The sequence below is a fragment of the Kogia breviceps genome, chromosome 3 (assembly GCF_026419965.1).
Source record: "Kogia breviceps isolate mKogBre1 chromosome 3, mKogBre1 haplotype 1, whole genome shotgun sequence".
NCBI lineage: Eukaryota > Metazoa > Chordata > Mammalia > Artiodactyla > Physeteridae > Kogia > Kogia breviceps.
Window position 1 is genome coordinate 99609751 of NC_081312.1, and position 22310 is coordinate 99632060.

Here is a 22310-nt window from a genome sequence, read left to right on the forward strand (position 1 = left end):
TGTCGTGGCCTTTCTTGCTGCAGAGCACAGGCTCCAGATGCGCAGGCTCAGTAGTTGTGGCTCACGGGCCCAGTTGCTCCGTGGGATGTGGGATCTTCCCAGACCAGGACTCGAACCCGTGTCCCCTACACTGGCAGGCAGATTCTCAACCACTGTGCCACCAGGGAAGCCCTCTTGACCATTTTTAACTGAACTGTTTCTCTTCTTATTGCAGGAGGGTTTTTTTTAATATTTTGTTTTGAAGTCCATTATCGGTTATGTATTATTAATTATTATGACTATTGTTTCCCAGGCTGTGATATGCTTTATGTTTTTTTTTAACAATATCTTTTTTAAAGTAGAAGTTTCAATTTTGGTGAACTCTAATTTCTCAATTTTTTCCTTTTATAGTTCATGCTCATATGTCCCATCTAATAAATTTTATCCCAAGACTGCAAAGATTTTCTCTCAGGTTTTCTTCTATCAGTTTAATAGTTTGTTCTTTGCAAAGAGCTGTATGACCCATTTCAAGTTAATTTTTATGTATAATATAAGGTAAGGGTCAAAGTTCTCTTGAACATATGGATATACAGGTTGTTCCAGTGCCATTTTTTTTTTTTTTAAGACTATATATACCCCCACTGAATTATCTGAGGGCCTTTGGGGAAAATCAATTGACAATATATGTATAGATCTTTTCCTGGACTCTGTTTTTTGTTTTTTTTCTACAGAAAAGGATTTTATTCAATTTTCCTAAAATTATTAAAATTTTTTTATTGGAGTATAGTAGCTTTACAATGTTGTGTTAGCTTCTACTGTACAGCAAAGTGAATCAGCTATACATATACATACTTCCCCTCTTTTTTGGATTTCCTTCCCATTTAGGTCACCACAGAGCATTGAGTACAGTTCCCTGTGCTACACAGTAGGTTTCTATTGCTCTCTTGCTTACACTAAGAGAACAATGTCATGATTATTTTAATCTTAAAATCATATAGTGTAAGATCTCCGGCTTCATTATTCTTCTTCATAATTGTTTTGGTCATTCTAGATATTCAACATTTCTATATAAATTTTAGTTATCAGCATATGAATTGCTACCCCAAAATCTGCTTCGATATTCACTGGGACTTCATTCAATCCACAGATCCATCTGGGGGAGAAATGACATCTCAGAAATACAAAAATATGTATCTCTCTTCATTTATTTAGGCCTTTTTCAATTTCTCTCAGTTGTATACTGGTCTAACAGTATTTTGTTAAATGTATCCTTAAATATTTCATGTTTTGGTATGCTATATTATAATCCATTGCGTATCAAATCACTCCCAAACCTAGCACTTTAAAATAACACATCATATCACAGACTTTGTAGAGGAACAGGTTTCAAGAGCTGCTTAGCTGGGTGGTTCTGACAGGGTCTCTCATGAGTTGTATTCAAGCTGTCAGCCAAGGCTGTGGTCATTTCAAAACTAGAATGGAACTGAAGGACCTGCCTCTAAGGTCACTCATGTGACCTTAGAGGCAAGCCTCAAAGTTCTCCACTGCCTTTGACTAGAGGCTTCAGTGGGATTCTCAGAAAGGCTACTCACAACGGCAGCTTGATCCTCCAAGAAACAGTGATCTGAGAGAGAGCTAGCAAGTGAGAAAGTACCTAAGATGGAAACTGCAGTCTTTTTTAACAATTTTGGAAGTGATGTACTATTACTTCTGCTATGTCCTATAGGTCACATAGACCAACACTGGTAAAATGTGGGACAAGACTACACAAGGCTGTAAATACCAGAAGATGGGGATAAATGGGGAATAACTACTGTAGCTGGCTGCCACAGATATATAAATGGAATTTATAAGTTTCATTTTCCAAGTGTTCATGGCTAGAATATTATAATTTAATTTTCTATATTTAGCTGGTATACTGTGAGACTGTTAAATTCACTTTTCAGATTAAAGAAGCATTTTTTAAACCCGTTAGTACCTTCTATATAGATGATCATGTTGTCTACATCTTCCTTTTCAATCTATGTACCTATTTCTTTTTGCTGCCTTGTTGAACAATGACGTTTAGTACAATGTTAAATCTGAGAGGCAAAAGCAGATATCTTTCCCTTGTTCTTAATGTCAGGGAAAAAGTACTCAGTCTTTCACCATTACATATGAAGGCTGCTGTAGAATTTTCATGTGTATTCTTTATAAAGTTGAGGAAGTTGCCTTCTATTCCTAGGCTGCTAAAAGTTTTTAAATAGGAATGGGCATAGAATTATGACAAATTCTTTATATCCATCTACTAAGATGATATGGTTTTTCTTTTTTAGATGATTAATATCTATATTATAAATTATGACTCTATATATACATATATATAATACATTCTATTGATTGATTTTCTATATCAAACTAAATCTTTCATTCCTGAACTTCCACTGGGTCTTCATGTATTATTCTTTAAATATATTGCTGAATTCAGGCTGCTCTTATTTTGTTAAGGATGTTTACATCTCTCACTGTGAGGAACGTTAGATTGTAATTTTCTTGTAATGCTATCTAATTTTGGTTTTAGAGTAATGATACTGGTCTCATGATATTATTTGTTTGGTACTACTTGCTCCTCTGTTTTCTGAAAGAGTGGAGGAGAACTGGTATAATTGCTTTCTTAAACATTCCTTAAGGACTTCCCTGGTGGTGCAGTGGTTAAGAATCCGCCTGCCAATGTAGGGGACACAGGTTCAATCCCTGGTCCAGGAAAATCCCACATGCCATGGAGCAACTAAGTCCATGTGCCACAACTACTGAGCCTGTGGCTCTAGAGCCCACGAGCCACAACTACTGAGGCCATAAACTACAACTACTGAAGCCCACGCCCTCTAAAGCCCGCGTGGCACAACTACTGAGCCCGCATGCTACAGCGACTGAAGCCTGTGTGCCTAGAGCCCAGGCTCCGCAACAAAAGAAGCCACCACAATGAGAAGCCCGTGCACCATAACAACAAATAGGCCCCGCTTGCCGCAACTAGAGAAAGCCTGCGCACAGCAACGAAGACCCAACGCAGCCAAAAATAAAACAAAAACGAAAACATTTCTTAAATAAAATTGACTACTGAAGCTATATGGGCCTGGACTTTTTTGTTTTCATGTGTGGGAAGACTTTACTTATGAATCCAATCATTGATACAGGACTAAACAGATAAAAAGATTCTTTATTTTTCCTTGGGTCAATTTTGATAACGGTTGACATTCAAGGAATCTGTCCATTTCATCTAAGTTGGTGAATATATTGGCATAAATGTTCACAATCTTTCCTCAACCTTCTGATGTCTATACCATATGTAACTGTGTCCACTTATTCATTTCAGATAACAGGATTTGTGTCTTTTCTCATATCTCTTGATCAAAATGGCCAGAAATACACTATCCAATACAGCAGCCACTAGCTATACATGGCCATTCAAATTTAAACTGATTTAATTAAAACTTCAGTTTTAAAATTTTTTTAAAACTTCAGGTGTTTAACAACCACATGTGGCTAGTGGCTACAGTTTAGAACAGCATACTTGGAGAACATTTCCATTCTCACAGAAAGTTCTATTGAATGGTGCTAGACTCAAGCTTTATTAATTTCATTGCTTTTTTCAAAATACCAGCTTATGGACACCACGCTTTTCTCAGCTGGTGACGCACTGCAGCAGCAGCTGCGGGGCGGGCCTGCTGACTGGTGGCAGATGCGGCACGTGGCCACCGTGACCGTGGTCTTCCACACAAACTTCAATTACGTGTGACTGCGCCCGCTGGAGCATGTGTTGCCAGGGCGCGTGCTGCGCGCCATCCTGGCCAAGGTGCTGTGCGACCAGGTGCTCAGTGGGCCAGTATACATCTCTGCCTTATACTTCAGTATGAGTATTCTCCAGGAAAAGGATGACATATTTTTGGACCTGAGAAAGAAATTATGGAATACATATAACAGTAGTCTGATGTACTGGCCTTTTGTATAGCACCAGAGTGCAGACAGCAGGAGCAAGAAGAACTACAATCCTGCAGCCTGTGGAACAAAAACCACATTCACAGAAAGACACACAAGATGGAAAGGCAGAGGGTTACGTACCAGATGAAGGAATAAGATAAAACCCCGGGAAAACAACTAAATTAAGTGGAGATAGGCAACCTTCCAGAAAAAGAATTCAGAATAATGATAGTGAAGATGATCCAGAATCCAGGACCTTGGGAAAAAAATGGAGGCAAAGATCTAGAAGATGCAGGACATGTTTAACAATGACCTAGAAGAATTAAAGAACAAACAAACAGAGATGGACAATACAATAACTGAAATGAAATACACTAGAAGGAATCAATAGCAGAATAACTGAGGCAGAAGAACGGATAAGTGACCTGAAAGAAAGAATGGTGGAATTCACTGCCGTGGAATAGAATAAAGAAAAAAGAATGAAAAGAAATGAAGACAGCCTAAGAGGCCTCTGGGACAATATAAAACTCAACAACATTCACATTATAGGGGTCCCAGAAGGAGAAGAGAGAGAGAAAGGACCTGAAAAAATATTTGAAGAGATTATAGTCGAAAACTTCCCTAACCTGAGGAAGTAAATAGCCAACCAAGTCCAGGAAGTGCAGAGAGTCCCAGGCAGGATAAACTCAAGGAGAAACACACCGAGACACACAGTAATCAAACTGACAAAAATTAAAGACAAAGAAAAATTATTGAAAGCAACAAGGGAAAAACGACAAATAACATACAATGGAACTCCCATATGGTTAACAGCTGAGTTCTCAGCAGAAACTCTACAAGCCAGAATGGAGTGGCATGACATATTTAAAGTGATGAAAGCGAAGAACCTACAACCAAGATTACGCTACCCAGCAAGGATCTCATTCAGATTCAGTGGAGAAATCAAAAGCTTTACAGACAAGCAAAAGCTAAGAGAATTCAGCACCACCAAACCAGCTCTACAATAAATTCTAAAGGAACTTCCCTAAGTAGGAAACACAAGAGAAAAAAAGGACCTAAAAATATAAACCCAAAACAATTAAGAAAATGGTCACAGGAACATACATATCGATAATTACCTTAAACGTGAATGTGTTAAATGCTCCAACCAAAAGACACAGGCTTGCTGAATGGATACCAAAACAAGACCCATACATATGCTGTCTACAAGAGACTGACTTCAGACCTAGGGACACATACAGACTGAAAATGAGGGGATGGAAAAAGATACTTCATGCAAACGGAAATCAAAAGAAAGCTGGAGTAGCAATACTCATATCAGATAAAATAGACTTTAAAATAAAGAATGTTACAAGAGACAAGGAAGGACACTACATAATGATCAAGGGATCAAACCAAGAAGAAGACAGAACAATTATAAATACATGTGCACCCAACATAGGAGCACCTCAATACATAAGGCAACTGCTAACAGCTATAAAAGAGGAAATTGACAGTAACACAAATAATAGGGGGGACTTTAACACCTCACTTATACCAATGGACAGATCATCCAAAATGAAAATAAATAAGGAAACAGAAGCTTTAATGACACAGTAGACCAGATCGATTTAATTGATATTTATAGGACATAACATCCAAAAACAGCACATTACATTTTCTTCTCAAGTGCACACGGAACATTCTCCAGGACAGATCACATCTTGGGTCACAAATCAAGCCTCAGTAAATTTAAGAAAACTGAAATCATATCAAGCATCTTTTCTGACCACAACACTATGAGATTAGAAATCAATTAATAATAGGGAAGAAAACGTAAAAAACACAAACACATGGAGGCTAAACAATACGTTACTAAATAACTGAGACATCACTGAAGAAATCAAAGAGGAAATCAAAAAATACCTAGAGACAAATGACAATGAAAACACGATGATCCAAAACCTATGGGATACAGCAAAAGCACTTTGAAGAGGCAAGTTCATAGCTATACAAGCTTACCTCAAGAAACAAGAAAAATCTCAAATAAAAAGTCTAATCTTACACGTAAAGGAACTAAAGAAAGAAGAACAAACAAAACCCAAAGTTAGCAGAAGGAAAGAAATCATAAAGATCAGAGCAGAAATAAATGAAATAGAAACAAAGAAAACAATAGCAAAGGTCAATAAAACTAAAAGCTGGTTCTTTGAGAAGATAAACAAAGTTGATAAACCATTAGTCAGGCTCATCAAGAAAAAGAGGGAGAGGGCTCAAATCAATAAAATTAGTACTGAAAAAGGAGAAGTTACAACAGACACTGCAGAAATATAAAGCATCCTAAGAGACTACTACAAGCAACTCTATGCCAATAAAATGGACAACCTGGAAGAAACAGAAAAATTCTGAGAAAGGTATAACCTTCCAAGACTGAACCAAGAAGAAATAGAAAATATGAACAGACCAATCACAAGTAAGGAAATTGAAATTGTGATTAAAAATCTTCCTACAGGGCTTCCCTGGTGGCGCAGTGGTTGAGAATCCGCCTGCTGATGCAGGGGACACGGGTTCGTGCCCCGGTCCGGGAAGATCCCACATGCCGCGGAGCGACTGGGCCCGTGAGCCATGGCCGCTGAGCCTGCGCGTCCGGAGCCTGTGCTCCGCAACGGGAGAGGCCACAACAGTGAGAGGCCCGCGTACCACAAAAAAAAAAAAAAAAAATCTTCCTACAAACAAAAGTCCAGGACCAGATGGCTTCACAGGTGAATTCTATCAAACATTTACAGAAGAGCTAACACCCATCCTTCTCAAACTCTTCCAAAAAATTGCTGAGGAAGGAACACTCCCACACTCATTCTAGGAGGCCAGCATCACCCTGATACCAAAACCAGACAAAGATACTACAAAAAAAGAAAATTATAGACCAATATCACTGATGAATATAGATGTAAAAATCCTCAACAAAATACTAGCAAACAGAATCCAACAACACATTAAAAGGATACACCACGATCAAGTGGGATTTATTCCAGGGATGCAAGGATTCTTCAATATACGCAAATCAATCAGTGTGATACACCATATTAATAAACTGAAGAAGAAAAACCACACGATCAATCTCAATAGATGCAGAAATAGCTTCTGACAAAATGCAACACCCATTTATGATAAAAACTCTCCAGAAAGTAGGCATAGAGGGAACCTACCTCAACATAATAAAGGCCATATACAACAAACCCACAGCAAACATCATTCTCAATAGTGAAAAACTGAAAGCACTTCCTCTAAGATCAGCAACAAAACAAGGATGTCCACTCTCACCACTATTATTCAACATAGTTTTGGAAGTCCTAGCCATGGCAATCAGAGAAGAAAAAGAAATTTAAAAAATACAAATTGGAAAAGAAGAAGTAAAACTGTCACTGTTTGTAGATGACATGATACTATACATGGAGAATCCTAAAGATGCTACCAGAAAACTACAAAAGCTAATCATTGAGTTTGGTCAAGTTGCAGGATACAAAATTAATGCACAGAAATCTCATGCATTCCTATATACTAATGAAAAATCTGAAAGAGAAATTAAGGAAACACTGCCATTTACCATTGCAACAAAAAGAAAAAAATACCTAGGAATAAACCTACCTCGGGAGACAAAAGACCTGTATGCAGAAAACTATAAGACTCTGATGAAAGAAATTAAAGATGATACCAACAGATGGAGAGATATACCATGTTCTTGGTCTGGAATAATAAATATTGTGAAAATGACTACACTACTGAAAGTAACCTACAGATTCAATGCAATCCCTACCAAATTACCAATGGCATTTTTTACAGAACTAGAACAAAAAATCTTAAAATTTGTATGGAGACACAACAGACCCAGAATAGCCAAAGCAGTCTTGAGGGAAACAAGCAGAGCTGGAGGAATCAGACTCCCTGACTTCAGACTATATTACAAAGCTACAGTAATCAAGACAATATGGTACTGGCACAAAAACAGAAATATAGATCAACGGAACAAGATAGGAAGCCCAGAGATAAACCCACACACCTATGGTCAGCTAATATATGACAAAGGAGGCAAGGATGCACCATGGAGAAAAGACAGTCTCTTCAATAAGTGGTGCTGGGAAAACTGGACAGCTACATGTGAAAGAATGAAATTAGAATACTCCCTAACACCATGCACAAAAATAAAATCAAAATGGATTCGAGACCTAAATGAAAGACCGGACACTATAAAACTCTTAAAGGAAAACATAGGAAGAACACTCTGACATAAATCACAGCAAGATCTTTTCTGATCCACCTCCTAGAGTAATGGAAATAAAAACAAAAATAAACAAATGGGACCTAATGAAACTTCAAAGCTTTTGCACAACAAAGGAAACCATAAACAAGAGAAAAAGACAACCCTCAGGATGGGAGAAAATATTTGCAAATGAATCAACGGACAAAGTATTAATCTACAAACTATATAAACAGCTCATGCAGCTCAATATTTAAAAAACAAACAACCCAATCCAAAAATGGGCAGAAGACTTAAATAGACATTTCTCCAAAGAAGATATACACATGGCCAAGAAGCACATGAAAAGCTGCTCAACATCACTAGTTATTAGAGAAATGCAAATCAAAACTACAATGAGGTATCACCTCACAGCAGTTAGAATGGGCATCATCAGAAAATCTACAATCAACAAATGCTGGAGTGGGTGTGAAGAAAAGGGAACCCTCTTGCTCTGCTGGTGGGAATGTAAACTGATATAGCCACTATGGAGAACAGTATGGAGGTTCCTTAAAAAGCTAAAAATAGAATTACCATATGATCCAGCAATCCCACTACTGGGCATATACCCAGAGAAAACCACAATTCAAAAAGACACATGCACCCCATTGTTCACTGCAGCACTATTTACAATAGCCAGGTCATGGAAGCAACTTAAATATCCATCAACAGATGAATGGATAAAGATGTGGTACATATATACAATGGAATATTACTCAGCCATAAAAAGGAACAAAAGTGGGTCATTTGTTGAGACATGGATGTATCCAGAGACTGTCATACAGAGTGAAGTAAGTCAGAAAGAGAAAAATAAATATCGTATATTAACGCATATATGTGGAACCTAGAAAAGTGATACAGATGAACCGGTTTGCAGGGCAGAAATTGAGACACACATGTAGAGAACAAACGTATGGACACCAATGCGGGAAAGCGGTGGGGTGGTGGTGGTGGTGGTGTGATGAATTTGGCCATTGGGATTGACATGTATACACTAATGTGTATAAAACTGATGACTAATAAGAGCCTGCTGTATTAAAAAATAAATAAAAGAAAACAAGAAGCAATAACTAAAAAACCCAAAATACCAGCTTTTGGTTTCCACTGATTTTCTCTACTGTTGGTCAGCTTCCTATTCAGTAATTTTAGCTCTAACAGGCCCTTCTTGTTGCAGCTTCATAAAGTAAAAGCTCAGATCATTGATTTTTTACCTCATTTCTTTTCTTATTTATGGGTTTAAAGCTATGGGTTGTCTTCTAAGCACTTCTTTAGCTGCATTCCACAATGTGTAATATGCTGTGTTTCCATTATCATTCAGACCAAATATTTTCAAGTTGCCCTTATAAATTTTTCTTTAACTTTTAAGTTACTTATATATGTTATTTTCCAAATATGTGAGGATTTCTCAGATGTCTTTCTGTTATTGATTTCTATTTTAATTCCATTTTGGTCAGACAACATACTTTAAATTTTCAATCATTTGTGTGACCATACTGATGCCTAAGGTTATGGACATTAAGGCAGGCACATCAGGATGTTGACAAGCCCTTCTCTGACAATTGCTGGTCCTTCATCTTGTTCAGGAACATCACAATCTCCATTGTCCCAAGAAGATCAAAAGTATGGGTTTAAATTCAAGTGACATTCTACTATTCCACCCTCTCTCTCTTCCCACAGCATCTTATTCCTTCCCTTTTCCAGGGCTACTGACCTTTATGGAAGTGGGGCTTCAGCTCATGCTCCCAAGAACCCTAATTTCTCCCCACTCTTCTAATTTCCTCCCTGCAAATCTCAGAGAATAATCACTATAGAGAGAAGGTGGCAGCAGCAAAAATGAAATGGAGGAGGAAAAGTCAAAATACCTTTTATGTCTTAATCTCGAAGGTCACACATTGTCAGTTCTGCCAGTTACATTTTAGAAGCAAATCACTAAGTACAGCACATGCCTTTTGAAGGGAGGAGTATCAAAAAATTCGTGGACACATTTTAAACCACCAGAACAATGTCATAATTGTTACCCTAAATAATCATATATCTTTTAAAAGAACTAAGAGAGGGAAAGAAAATATATATAGTCATTTATTTTTATACATATGTATTACCTCTGGCTTCTTTATTCCTTCCAATAACTCATGGATCAGCAAACTAGAGTCCATGGACCAAATCAAACCCACTGCCTATTTTTGCATGGCCTGAGAGCCAAGAATGGTTTTACATTTTTTTAATGGTTGAGGAAAAAAATCAATGGAAGAATATTTTTGTGACATGTGAAAATTATATGGAATTTAAATTTCAGTGTCTATAATTAAATTTACTGGAATGTAGCCATGCTCATTTATTTATGTATTGTCTATATAGCTCCTTTCACAGCAGAACTGAGTTGTTTCAACAGACCATATGACCCACAAAGCCTAAAATATTTACCATCTGATCCTTTGCAGAAAAAGTTTATCAGCTTCTACTATACATGCAAATTACCATCTGGTGTCATTTGCTCTTAACCTAAAGAATTTCCATTATCATTTTTCATAGATGACATTATGGTGACAAATTCCCTCAGATTATCTCTTTATCTGAAAATATCTTTATTCCAGCTTCATTTTTGAAAGATACTTTTCCTGATGACTGGACATTGTGGATAATACATTGTAACAACAATGAATTGTTATGTTTTCCTGCAGCCTTGATTTTTCTTCTAACAGACAATTAACTTGTCTGGACCCAAACTATAAATTAAGCAACTGCCTGAACATTGCTTTTGTTTTGGGGTCTTGAATTGTTTTGTTGCATTTTAATTATGATTTTTGGATATCTTTCAGCCTCCATTGCTTTTAATGAGAAGACAAGTGTTAACCATATCATTATAGGCAAACCTCATTTTATTGTACTTCACTTTATTGTGCTTTGCAGATATTGCATTTTTTACAAATTAAAGATTTGTGGCAACCCTGTGTTGAGCATGTCTATCAGCACCATTTTTCCAACAGCATTTGCTCACATAGTGTCTCTGTGTCACATTTAGATAATGCCTGCAGTATTTCAAAGTTTTTATTATTATAATATTTGTTATGGTGATCTGTGATCAGTGATCTTTGATGTAACTACTACTCCCTGAAGGCTTGGACTATGGTTAGCATTTTTTAGCAATAAAGTATTTTTATTTTATTTATTTATTTATTTTTTATATATTTTTTTATTTTTATTTTTTATTTTTTTGCGGTATGCGGGCCTCTCACTGCCGTGGCCTCTCCCGTTGCGGAGCACAGGCTCTGGACGCGCAGGCCCAGCGGCCATGGCTCACGGGCTCAGCTGCTCCGCGGCATGTGGGATCTTCCCGGACCAGGGCACGAACCCGTGTCCCCTGCATCGGCAGGCGGACTCTCAACCACTGCGCCACCAGGGAAGCCCAGCAATAAAGTATTTTTAAATTAAGGTATGTACATTGTTTTTTTCGACATAATGCTACTGCACACTTAACAGACTACAGTATAAACATAACTTTTACATGCACCAGGAAACCAAAAAAACTCATGTGACTCCCTTTATTGTAATATTTGCTTTATTGCAGTGATCTGGAACTGACTCTGAAATTGCTCTGAGGTACGCCTGTATTCCCCTGTATGTAATGTACCATATTTTCGCTGGGCTGCTTTCAAGATTTCCTTTCTATCTTTGGCATTTAGCAATTTGCCTATAATGTGTCTAGTTGTGGTTTTCTTTTATATTGATTCTAGTTGGAGGTCACAGATTGTCTTGAATCTCCAAGCTAGTTTTTCTCAAACATGAGCAGTTTTCAGCCACTATTTCTTCCAATATTTTTCTGCTTCTTTCTCTCTTACCTCTACCTATGGGATTCCAACTAAAGGCAGTAAGAATTCAGCTATTCCCCAAGAGGAGCTATGCAGAGATACAAAAAGCCTTCAGTTTAAAAAAATCAGTAAACTTGCAAATCTCACCTACTGCAGTTGTGTCTTTCCAAGGTTATCTCCTATTTGGTTTGCATTGCTCTTTGACAGAGCTCCTATGGTCTTCCCTGAATACTCACAACAGTCAGCCAGGTATGGATGGCAGAATTTATACTCTGAGGTTTAGCCTTTGGCAGCTCTCCCCATTCCAGGATTTTCCTCCTAAATTTCAAGCTTCTTTGCTACTCCTCAACTTTATCCTCTGACACTTCAAGCCAGTATGGTTGTGGTTTTCTGTCTCTGGAGCTATGGCAGTTAGGGAGAACCTTATGCAAAAAGCCACAAATTCACAATTCTTACCCACTACTTAGTTACTTTAAAGAATAAACTCCCCACCAGTTTCTGTGCTTATTTTTGGTCTTTTCGGTCTGTTAGTATTTTTTATTTCTTTTCCAGTGCTTTCAAATAATGTTAGCTTACATTTTTTTCCAGGGTTTATCATTGTTGCCTGTGGCAGGGTTCATTCACCTCACCAATTCACCACTACTATTACCTAAGGCTAGTAGTCCCCTGGTTTGTTAAAAACAATCTCCCAAACTTGAATTTATCATTTTATATATTATAAAATTTTAATTATTGGTAGTACTATAATGGAAAATAAACTACCTAAAGTAATGAAAAGCCCAACTTCCACGAATGTAGAAATAAATTTGCATGCGTACAATGCACAATATCCTCATGCAGCTGCTGCTGAAATTGGTGCCTTCCTATTCTACACCCACATATACCTAACTGGAATACAATCAGGCCTGGGGTTGTCAGGCTGAGAGTCTTGAAAATCATCGAAGCAAATAAACTACTTGCAATTATTTAAAAGTTAAAAAGAATTAATTTAAGTTCCCTCCAAAAGATTTGTAGACTGTTTTCAATCATGTCCCATGGATTAAAAGATTAAGAAAAGGAAGATGGATGTTTGGAATAAGTACTTGTATACCTTTCAGAAACAATAGCAATAATTAAGAGCAACATTTGAAGATGTCTTTTTTAAATGAAATACTTACCTTTGTTCTTATAAAATGAGAAAATATTTTAACAACATTTTTCAAAATCCATTACACATTTTCTTATACCAAGACAGCGTAAGTAAGAACTGAAGAAAGAACCCACAACATTTGCTCTTAGGAATTCTACTTATATTCTCCTTTCACTGATAATTAAATACTAATATTCCATGGAATTTCAATCACAGAACTGTGAAGTTAGTAAAGTAAATCTGTGATTTGTAAAAAGCTCAGAACAGACTACATAAGTAATTTAGTCCATTATATGCAAATTGCTGAGTTAGGTTTTGAGTATTCTGAAGGATCCCTTTATTCTCACTATAGCAATAGCACTAGCCAAACAACTGTTATCCCATAACAAGCAAAAGAACCATTTTCATGCAGAATGAGTACAACAAATAGAAAAGGAGAAAATGGAGACCAAGGGCATCTTTTTACACCAATTTTATAAAACAAACAAACAACAACAAAAAAAAGAGAACACCCTCTATGATTCTGTCATTCTTCCTTAGACAAAACATTAAGTGGTGGCTTTGCTCTAAATCAGACATGATAAAATCTGATAGGAGAACTATAGTCAAACTAAGTGAATTTGCCAATGAAAGCAATATTGCTGATGTTAAAATTTAAGTGTAAATTAGCATAAACATCAGCAGGAATTCTCAAGAGACAGGAAACTGTTGGCAGTGTTAGATATGTTAATTATCTTGATTGTGATGAGTTCATATATATGTCAAAACTTACCAAACGGTATGCTTTGGCATGCAGTTTACACTACCTCAATTAGATTTCAATAAAGTTAAAAAAAAAACCAACAGGGAAAAATCATTATTCATTTTTACTCATCATTTGGATACTTAAAGTCAAAAGCAGAAACCAATTCAAAGTCTGTAACCAAGTATAATTAACAACTCAAGGATCACAAATAGTCATCCAAGTTAAAAGAACAGATATATCAACTTTTTCAAAAAAAAGAATGGAAGTCTCAATGGAAATATCCTGAGACTCATTGGTCAAAGGATTTATAGAGGTCACATTGCCTAAGCTATTTACGTCCCACCCAGGTGTAGAATGCTCCTGGTTTCCATTTCCAAATGGATGTGATGACACAGAGTTTATTTATCAGGATTTGCAGCCTTACTGTACTTCTCTTCCTTGCACCTCTGCAGAATCTCTAAGCTCCTCTGGTGGACTGGGTGTTGGAGAAAGCTAATACTATCCATACTTTTCAAAACTGCACATGGCGCTGTATCATCATGTCCTTAGGAAGCAAAAGAAAAACAAAAAATGGAGAAGAAAAAGACATTATATAAGCCCAAACCAGTAGAGAATCAAGGACAATGCTGCCGACTATTTTAAGAGTAAATAAAAATGTATCAAGTAACTGTGGTTAAATGTGAATAATTTTTCCAATTAATTTGAGGAAATTACAAAAAAACAATAGGAAAATATAAAGGTCCTGTTCAGATATTCAAAAGTATCCTTTTTCAGTACTCAAAGTGTTGTGAGTTAACATCATACTAAAAATTTTTAATTTAAAATACCAGGGAAATTTCAAAAACAATTGTATGGTGTCTTTTTTTTTTTTAATGGACTCATTTTTATCAGGTCTGAAATATAATTAGCATAGAGTTGGCAACAACGCAAGAAACACTGATGGAACCCCAACGAGAAATATACCCAAAACAATTTACCAAAGGTTAAACGTTCACAAATCTAGCAATTAACCACACCTGTAGGAATTCCAAGTGTGTCAATGTTGAAAGAGTAGGAAGAAAAGCACTATAGAGCAGGAAAACCCAGCAGCACTTCTGTACTTATAAATCTGAAAACAAAGCTGGAAAATCTGTCAGAATCAACTATTGGGAGGAAAGGAATGAGAGCACATTCAAGTAAGGACCAAAGCCCCAGATTAGTGCTACTGAAACAGTGAGACACTCGAGCAGTAAAGAGGGAAGGAAGATTGTTCGATAAATATTAGGAATAAATGGATTTAAAAGAGAATTCAGGTTTGGGAGGAGTCAAGGATCATTTACACAAGAACATCTCTGGAGTTAGGACATGAAGTTCAAATGTATGTAGGTTTGCCTTTAAAAAATAAAAGTGAATAGTTTAACAATAGACAGAGGCAAATTAAGCAACACATAATTATGAACTAAAGTTCCATTAGTACATATTTACTGTATAATTAGGAATAAGATACTATCTATGAATAGTTATCAAGGCAGGATCATTATAAAAGTTAAACAGAAGCAGAGTAATTCAAAGAGGTTTGCATGGTTTAACCAAACTATAATTCCTTAAACTGAATATCTACATCCAGAGAATAGGCATCCACGTTTTAGTTAAAGAGACAATTTCATGATACCGTAACATCAGATTATAGATAGATAGATATAGAAACAGGTATCTGATATGGATATAGATAGATATATCAGGCTTTTGTAAAATTAAAAAAAACATTTCGTGTCCTATAATTAAAAAGTAAGCTAATAAAACACTATCTCATTTATCCAGTACAGAGAGTCCATAGCTGTACATGTTCAATGTTTCAAGAAGAGACAAGTATTACCAAGTTACCATCATTTCTTAGTCAAAAGATACCTCAATAAAAATATTCTATTCTCCACAATCCCCTCCTTCATAGACTCTTGGCGGGGGAAGGACTGCTTAGGCTCAGATGAGGCTGCACTTTGTTAGTAACAGGGTGGGGGGCTAGGGGTTAGGGTAAGCCACCAGTTGAGGGGGACCATTTGAAGAAAAAAACCACCTGGTGAGTTACACTCATATTCCATCCAAATTGTAATTTTTGAAAGTTATCAACAGACTTTCAGGCCCTTCAATAGCTAGTGATATACTGTTAGTCAGAAATAATTTAAGAAGATTATGGTATTAAAGTATTTTATATAAGAGTTCAGAATATTAAATATAGTAAATTATTATGTAATCTTAAATTAAAACTCGCTCAACTTGACCACAGCCTCTGTACTCAATTTTCTATTTTATCTAAATAAATTGTGGCAATGCCATTTGGATATGGGTAATTTTATATCTGTGACTATTTTGTGTCTCACCGACTGTTTTGTGTCTCATCATCATACCTACAACTTAGGGTTTTTTTTTTCTTTTTATCTTCTGTTCTTTCATTCTGCTTTCTATGCCTTCTTTTAACTCTTTAACAATTTTAAACACTGCTTTACAGACTATAATACTATTTCCAAACCTTAAAGTGATACTCCTCTCTGTTGTGTGTACTAACTCCCTGTCAAGGTGGTTTGGTTTCCTAGGATGGTTTTATAAGTACATTTTCAGTGGAGTCTCAAACTCTTAAAAGAGGTTTATTTAGTGTTTGCTTATGCTAAGTTCCTAGCCTAGTTTTGATAATTTCTTAGTTTGAGATTATGCACCAAACAAACAGCATAAATTATCTCGCATGGTGAAGAAGATAAGGGGCACTAACTTTTTTTGGCAACGTTTCTTTCAAACTTTATTTAAGGCCTTACACATACTGATATGATTCTTCTTGTTCTTCTAGGCAAGGCCAACAGATAGTTATCTTTTCAGTGACAGAAAAGTTCAAGCTCTTTGAAGCTCCTACACCATATAAAAACAGAGGCTCAATCCCAGCTCCACTGTATCATTCAAACCTGAAGCCATGTCTCTGATCCTAGTTTCTATAATGCCAGCTCCCAGGCCTTAGGGCCATTTTTATAAACATATATTTCACATACAGTAAAATCCACTAATCTCAAGTATACAGTTTGATGAGCTTAAAGAAATAGTTATATCATATAATCCTCAATCAAGATACAGGACACTTCCATCACCTCAGCAAGTTATTTCATTCCCTTCTGGTAAATACCACCCCTACCCCTCCCAAAGTCAATCACATAATGATCCCAGGAGTGGGACTGCTGGATCACATGGTAATTCTATTTTTAGTTTTCTGAGGAACCTCCATATTGTTTTCCATAGTGGCTGTACCAACTTACATCCCCACCAACAGTGTAGGAGGTTTCCCTTTTCTCCACACTCTCTCCAACATTGTTATTTGTAGACGTTTTAAAGATGATCATTCTGACCAGTGTGAGGTGGTACCTCATTGTAGTTTTGATTTGCATTTCTCTAATAATTAGTGATGCTGAGCATCTTTTCATGTGCCTAATGGCTATCTGTACGTCTTCGTTGGAGAAATGTCTATTAAGGTCTTCTGCCCATTTTTCAATTGGGTTGTTGTTTTGTTGTTGTTGAGTTGTATAAGCTGTTTGTATACTTTGGAGATTAAGCCTTTGTCTGTTGCATCATTTGCAAATATTTTCTCCCATTCCATTGGTCGTCTTTTTGTTTTTTTTATGGTTTCCTTTGCTGTGCAAAAGCTTGTAAGTTTGATTAGGTCCCATGGGTTTATTTTTGTTTTTATTTCTATTGCCTTGGGAGACTGACCTAAGAAAACATTGATATGACTTATGCCAGAGAATGTTTTGCCTTTGCTCTCTTCTAGGAGTTTTATACTGTCATGTCTTATGTTTAAGTCTTTAAGACATTTTGAGTTTATTTTTGTGCATGGTGTGAGGGTGTGTTCTAACTTCACTGATTTACATGCAGCTGTCCAACTCTCCCGGCACCATTTATTGAAGAGACTGTCTTTTCTCCATGGTATATCCTTGCTTCCTTTGTTGAAGATTAATTGACCATAGGTGTATGGGTTTATTTCTGGGCTCTCTATTCTGTACCATTGATTCGTATGCCTGTTTTTGTACCAATACCACATTGTTTTGATTACTGTAACTTTGTGGTATTGTCTGAAGTCTGGGAGAATTATGCCTCCTGCTTTAAAAAAAAAAAAATTAATTAATTTGTACTGATTTTTGTCTGCATTGTGTCTTCATTGCTGCGCATGGGCTTTCTCTAGTTGCAGTGAATGGGGGCCATCCTTTGCTGAAGTGCGCAGGCCTCTCATTGCGGTGGCTTGTCTTTGTTGCAGAGCACAGGCTCAAGGCACACGGGCCCCAGTAGTTGTGGCACGTGGGCTTAGCAGCTGTGGCTCATGGGCTCTAGAGTGCAGGATCAGTAGTTGTGGCACATGGGCTTAGTTGCTCTGCGGCATATGGGATCTTCCCAGACCAGGACTTGAACCTGTGACCCCTGCACTAGCAGATGGATTCTTAATCACTATGCCACCAGGGAAGTCCTCCTGCTTTTTTTCCTCAGGATTGCTCTAGCAATTCTGGGTCTTTCATGGATCCATATAAATTTTTGGATATTTGTTCTAGTTCTGTGAAAAATGTCATGGGTAATTTGACAGAATCTCATTATATCTATAGATTGCTTTGGGTAGTATTGCCATTTAAACTATATTAATTCTTCCAATCCAAGAACATGGGATATCTTTCCATTTCTTTGAATCCTCTTTTATTTCCTTTATTAATGTTTTATAGTTCTCAGTGTATAAGTCTTTCACCTCCTTGGTCAGATTTATTCCTAGATACTTTTCTTTTGGTGCAATTTTAAAAGGTTTTTTGGGGTTTTTAAAATAAATTTATTTATTTATTTTTGGTTGCATTGGGTCTTCGCTGCTGCACACGGGCTTTCTCTAGTTGTGGAGGGAGCTACTCTTTGTTGTGGTGTGCGGGCTTCTCATTGCGGTGGCTTCTCTTGTGGAGCATGGGCTCTAGGCATGTGGGCTTCAGTAGTTGTGGCACAAGGGCTCAGTAGTTGTGACTTGTGGGCTCTAGAGTGCAGGCTCAGTAGTTGTGGCACACGGGCTTAGTTGCTCCACAGCATGTGGGATCTCTCCAGACCAGGGCTTAAACCATGTCCCCTGCAATGGCAGGTGGATTCTTAACCACTGCACCACCAGGGAAGTCCCAGTATTTTTTTTTTTTTTTACATTCCCTTCCTGATATTTCATTGTTAGTGTAAAGAAATACAACTGATTTCTGAATGTTACTCTTGTATCCTGCTACTTTGCTGAATTCATTTATTAGATCTAGTAGTTTTTGTATGGAGTCCTTAGGGAGAAACTCTGTACTTTTAAACTATCACTCCCCTTGTTATCTCCCTGTCTGCCCTGAGCAAACACTAATCTACATTCTTTCTCAACAGATTTGCCTATTCTAGAAAATTCATATAAATGAAATCATACAGTATGTGGGGTTTTGTGTCTTACGCTTTCACTTAACAAAATGCTTTCAAGGTTCACCCATGTTATGGCATGTACTAGTACCTCATTAATTTACGTGACAGAATAGTATTCCATTGTATGGATATACCACATTTTGTTTATCCAGTCATCTGTTGATGAACATTTGAGTTGTTTCTACCTTTTGGCTATTATGAATATGCTGCTAAGAACATCAAGTACAAGTTTTTGTTTGAACACCTGCTTACAATTCTTTTAAGTACCTACCTAAGAGGGGAACTGCTGGGTAAAATGTAACTACCAGGCTGTTTTACAAAGTGGCTGCACCATTTTAAATTTTCACCAGCAGCATATGAGGCTTCCAACTTCTCCACATCCTTATTACCAACATTTGTTATTACCTGTCTATTTTATTGTAGCCATCCTAGTAGATGTGAAGTTGTATCTTACTGTGGTTTCAATTTGCATTTCCCTAATGACAAATTATATTGACCATCTTTTCATGTTTTTTATTGACTATTTGCATATCTTCTTTGGAGAAATGTCTTTTTAGATCCTTTGTCCATTTTTTAATTGGGTTACTAGTTTTTTACTACTGAATTGCAAGAATTGTATATATTCTAGATATCAGTTCCTTATTAGATACATGATTTATAAATATCTTCTATCATTCTGTGAGTTGTCATTTCACTTTTAAAAAAATATTTATTTGGTTGCACCGGGTCTTAGTTGCAGCAGGCAGGCTCCTTAGTTGCAGCTCACCAGCTCCTTAGTTGCAGCACGTGGGCTCCTCAGTTGCGGCTCACAAGCTCCTTAGTTGCGGCTCTCTAGCTCTTTAGTTGTGGTATGCATGTGGGATCTAGTTCCCTGAACAGGGATCAAACCCGGGCCCCCTGCCTTGGGAGTGTGGAGTCTTATCCACTGTGCCACCAGGGAAGTCCCTTCACTCTCTTAATAGTATCCTTTGAGGCACAGAAGTTTTAAATTTTGATGAAGTCGAATTTATCCATTTTTTCTTTGGTTGCTTGTGCTTTATACCTAATCCTGTCATACCTAAGAATCCACTGGCTAATCCAAACTGGGAAATGTGAATCCTCCAATTTTTGTCCTTCTTGCATTTCTGGATTCCTTTACCTATCAATTTTAGGATTAGCTTGTCAATATCTGCATAAAGGTAGCTGTGGTTTTGACAGGACTACGCTGAATCTGTAGATCCAGTATTACCATTTTAACTATGCCTCTCAATGCATAAACATAGAATATCTTTCCATTTATTGCAGTATTCTTTAAGTTTTTTCAACAATATTTTGTAGTTTCAGTGAACAAGTCTTGCAATTCTTTTGTTAAATTTATTAGTAAGAATTTTATACTTGCTGGTGCTCTTGTAGCTGAAGCACCAACTTAATTTTGTTTTCAGGTTGTTTACTCTTAATGTCTAGAAATACAACCAATTTTGCATGTTGATGTTGTGTCTTGCAACTTGAGCTCATTTTTTATCTCTAGTAGACTTTTTTGTAGATTCCTTAGGAAATTTTACACAAAATATGTCATCTACAAACAAAATGGTTTCTTCCTTTCCAATCTGGATGTCTTTTATTACTTTGTGTAACCTGATTACTCTTACCAGGATTTCCAGGACAATGTTAGAGGTGAAAGCAGATATCCTGTCTTGTTTCTGATCTTAAGGGAAAAGTATTCAGTCATTCACCATCAAAAATGATATAACCTTTGGGCTTTTCACAGGTCCCCTTATCAGACTGAGGAAGTCCCCTTCTATTGCTAATTCGTTCAGCATTTTTATGATGAAAAATATGAAAAGGTATTCATGTCTGTCAAGTGCCTCTTCCGTGTCTATTGAGGTGATGATCTGATTTTTGCCCTTTAGTCTATCAATGTGGTGTATTACATTGATTTGAGTTTTCTAAGGTGAACCAACCTTGCATTCCTGGGTAAATTCCACTAGATAATGTTGTAAAATACTTTTTACATATCGCTGGATTCAGTCTGCAAGGATTTTGTTAAGGATTTTTGTTGAGGGATATTGGTTTGTGGTTTTCATTTTTGTGATGTCTTATCTGATACACTGGTAATACTGGCCTCACAGATTGAGAATGAAAGTATTCCCTTATCGTCTATGTTTTTGGAAGAGTTTATAAAGGGTTGGTGTTAATTCTTCATTAAGTATTTGATAAAATTTATCAGTGAATTCACTGTTCCTTGGTTTGCGGGAAGATTTTTTTTCATAACTAATTCAATCTCTTTTCTTGTAACAGGGCTTTTCAGACTTTCTATTTCTTCTGGAGTCATTATAGGCTGTTAGCATATTTCTAGGAATTTTTCCATTTCCACTAGGTTCTAAGTTGTTGACATATAACTGTTAATAGTATTATAATCCTTTTTATTTCCATCAGTTCAGCAGCAACACCCCCCTTTCTTTCCCCAAATTAGTAATTTGAGTCTCCTCTCTCCTCTTATTGGTCTATCTCAAGGTTTGTCAATTTCATTTACCTTTTTAAAGAAGTACCTTTCAGTTTTGTTTTCTTTATTGTTTCCTACTCTCTATTTTATTTATTTCAGATCTACTCTTTATTATGTCCTTCCTACTGCTTGCTTTGGGTTTAGTTTTCCCTTTTTCCCTAGAATCTTAAGGTGGGGCATTAAATTATTGATTTTAGATATTCTTTCTTTTTTAATAAAGATAAATTTCTCTAAGGGAGAAATAAATTTCCCTCTAAGCACTGTTTTAGCTGTATCCCATAAGATATGGGTGTATATTTTCTTCTATTCATTTCAAACTATTTTCTAATTTCCCTTATGATTTCTTCTTTGTCCCATTGGTTATTAAGAAGTGTGTTATTTAGTTTCCACATATACCATAAAACATATTATTTTTGTCCCTCTTTTCTTTCAGTACTCTCTTCTTTTGTGTTGAATAGATGTTTTCTAGTATACTATTTTAGTATTTTGGTCATTTCTTTTACTATATTATTTTTTAG

The 22310-nt window shown here is 36.6% G+C and overlaps 1 protein-coding gene across 16 annotated transcripts in view; it reads right to left on the reverse strand.

Annotated features, from left to right (window-relative positions):
• MYO9A (myosin IXA) overlaps positions 1-22310 on the reverse strand; it is a 279561-nt gene that overhangs the window by 127502 nt on the left and 129749 nt on the right. For all 16 annotated transcript variants that reach the window (XM_067029270.1, XM_067029272.1, XM_067029275.1 and 13 more), the window contains one exon: positions 14314-14433. In XM_067029270.1, the coding sequence (XP_066885371.1) occupies positions 14314-14433 (120 nt within the window). The remainder of the gene's footprint in view (positions 1-14313; positions 14434-22310) is intronic.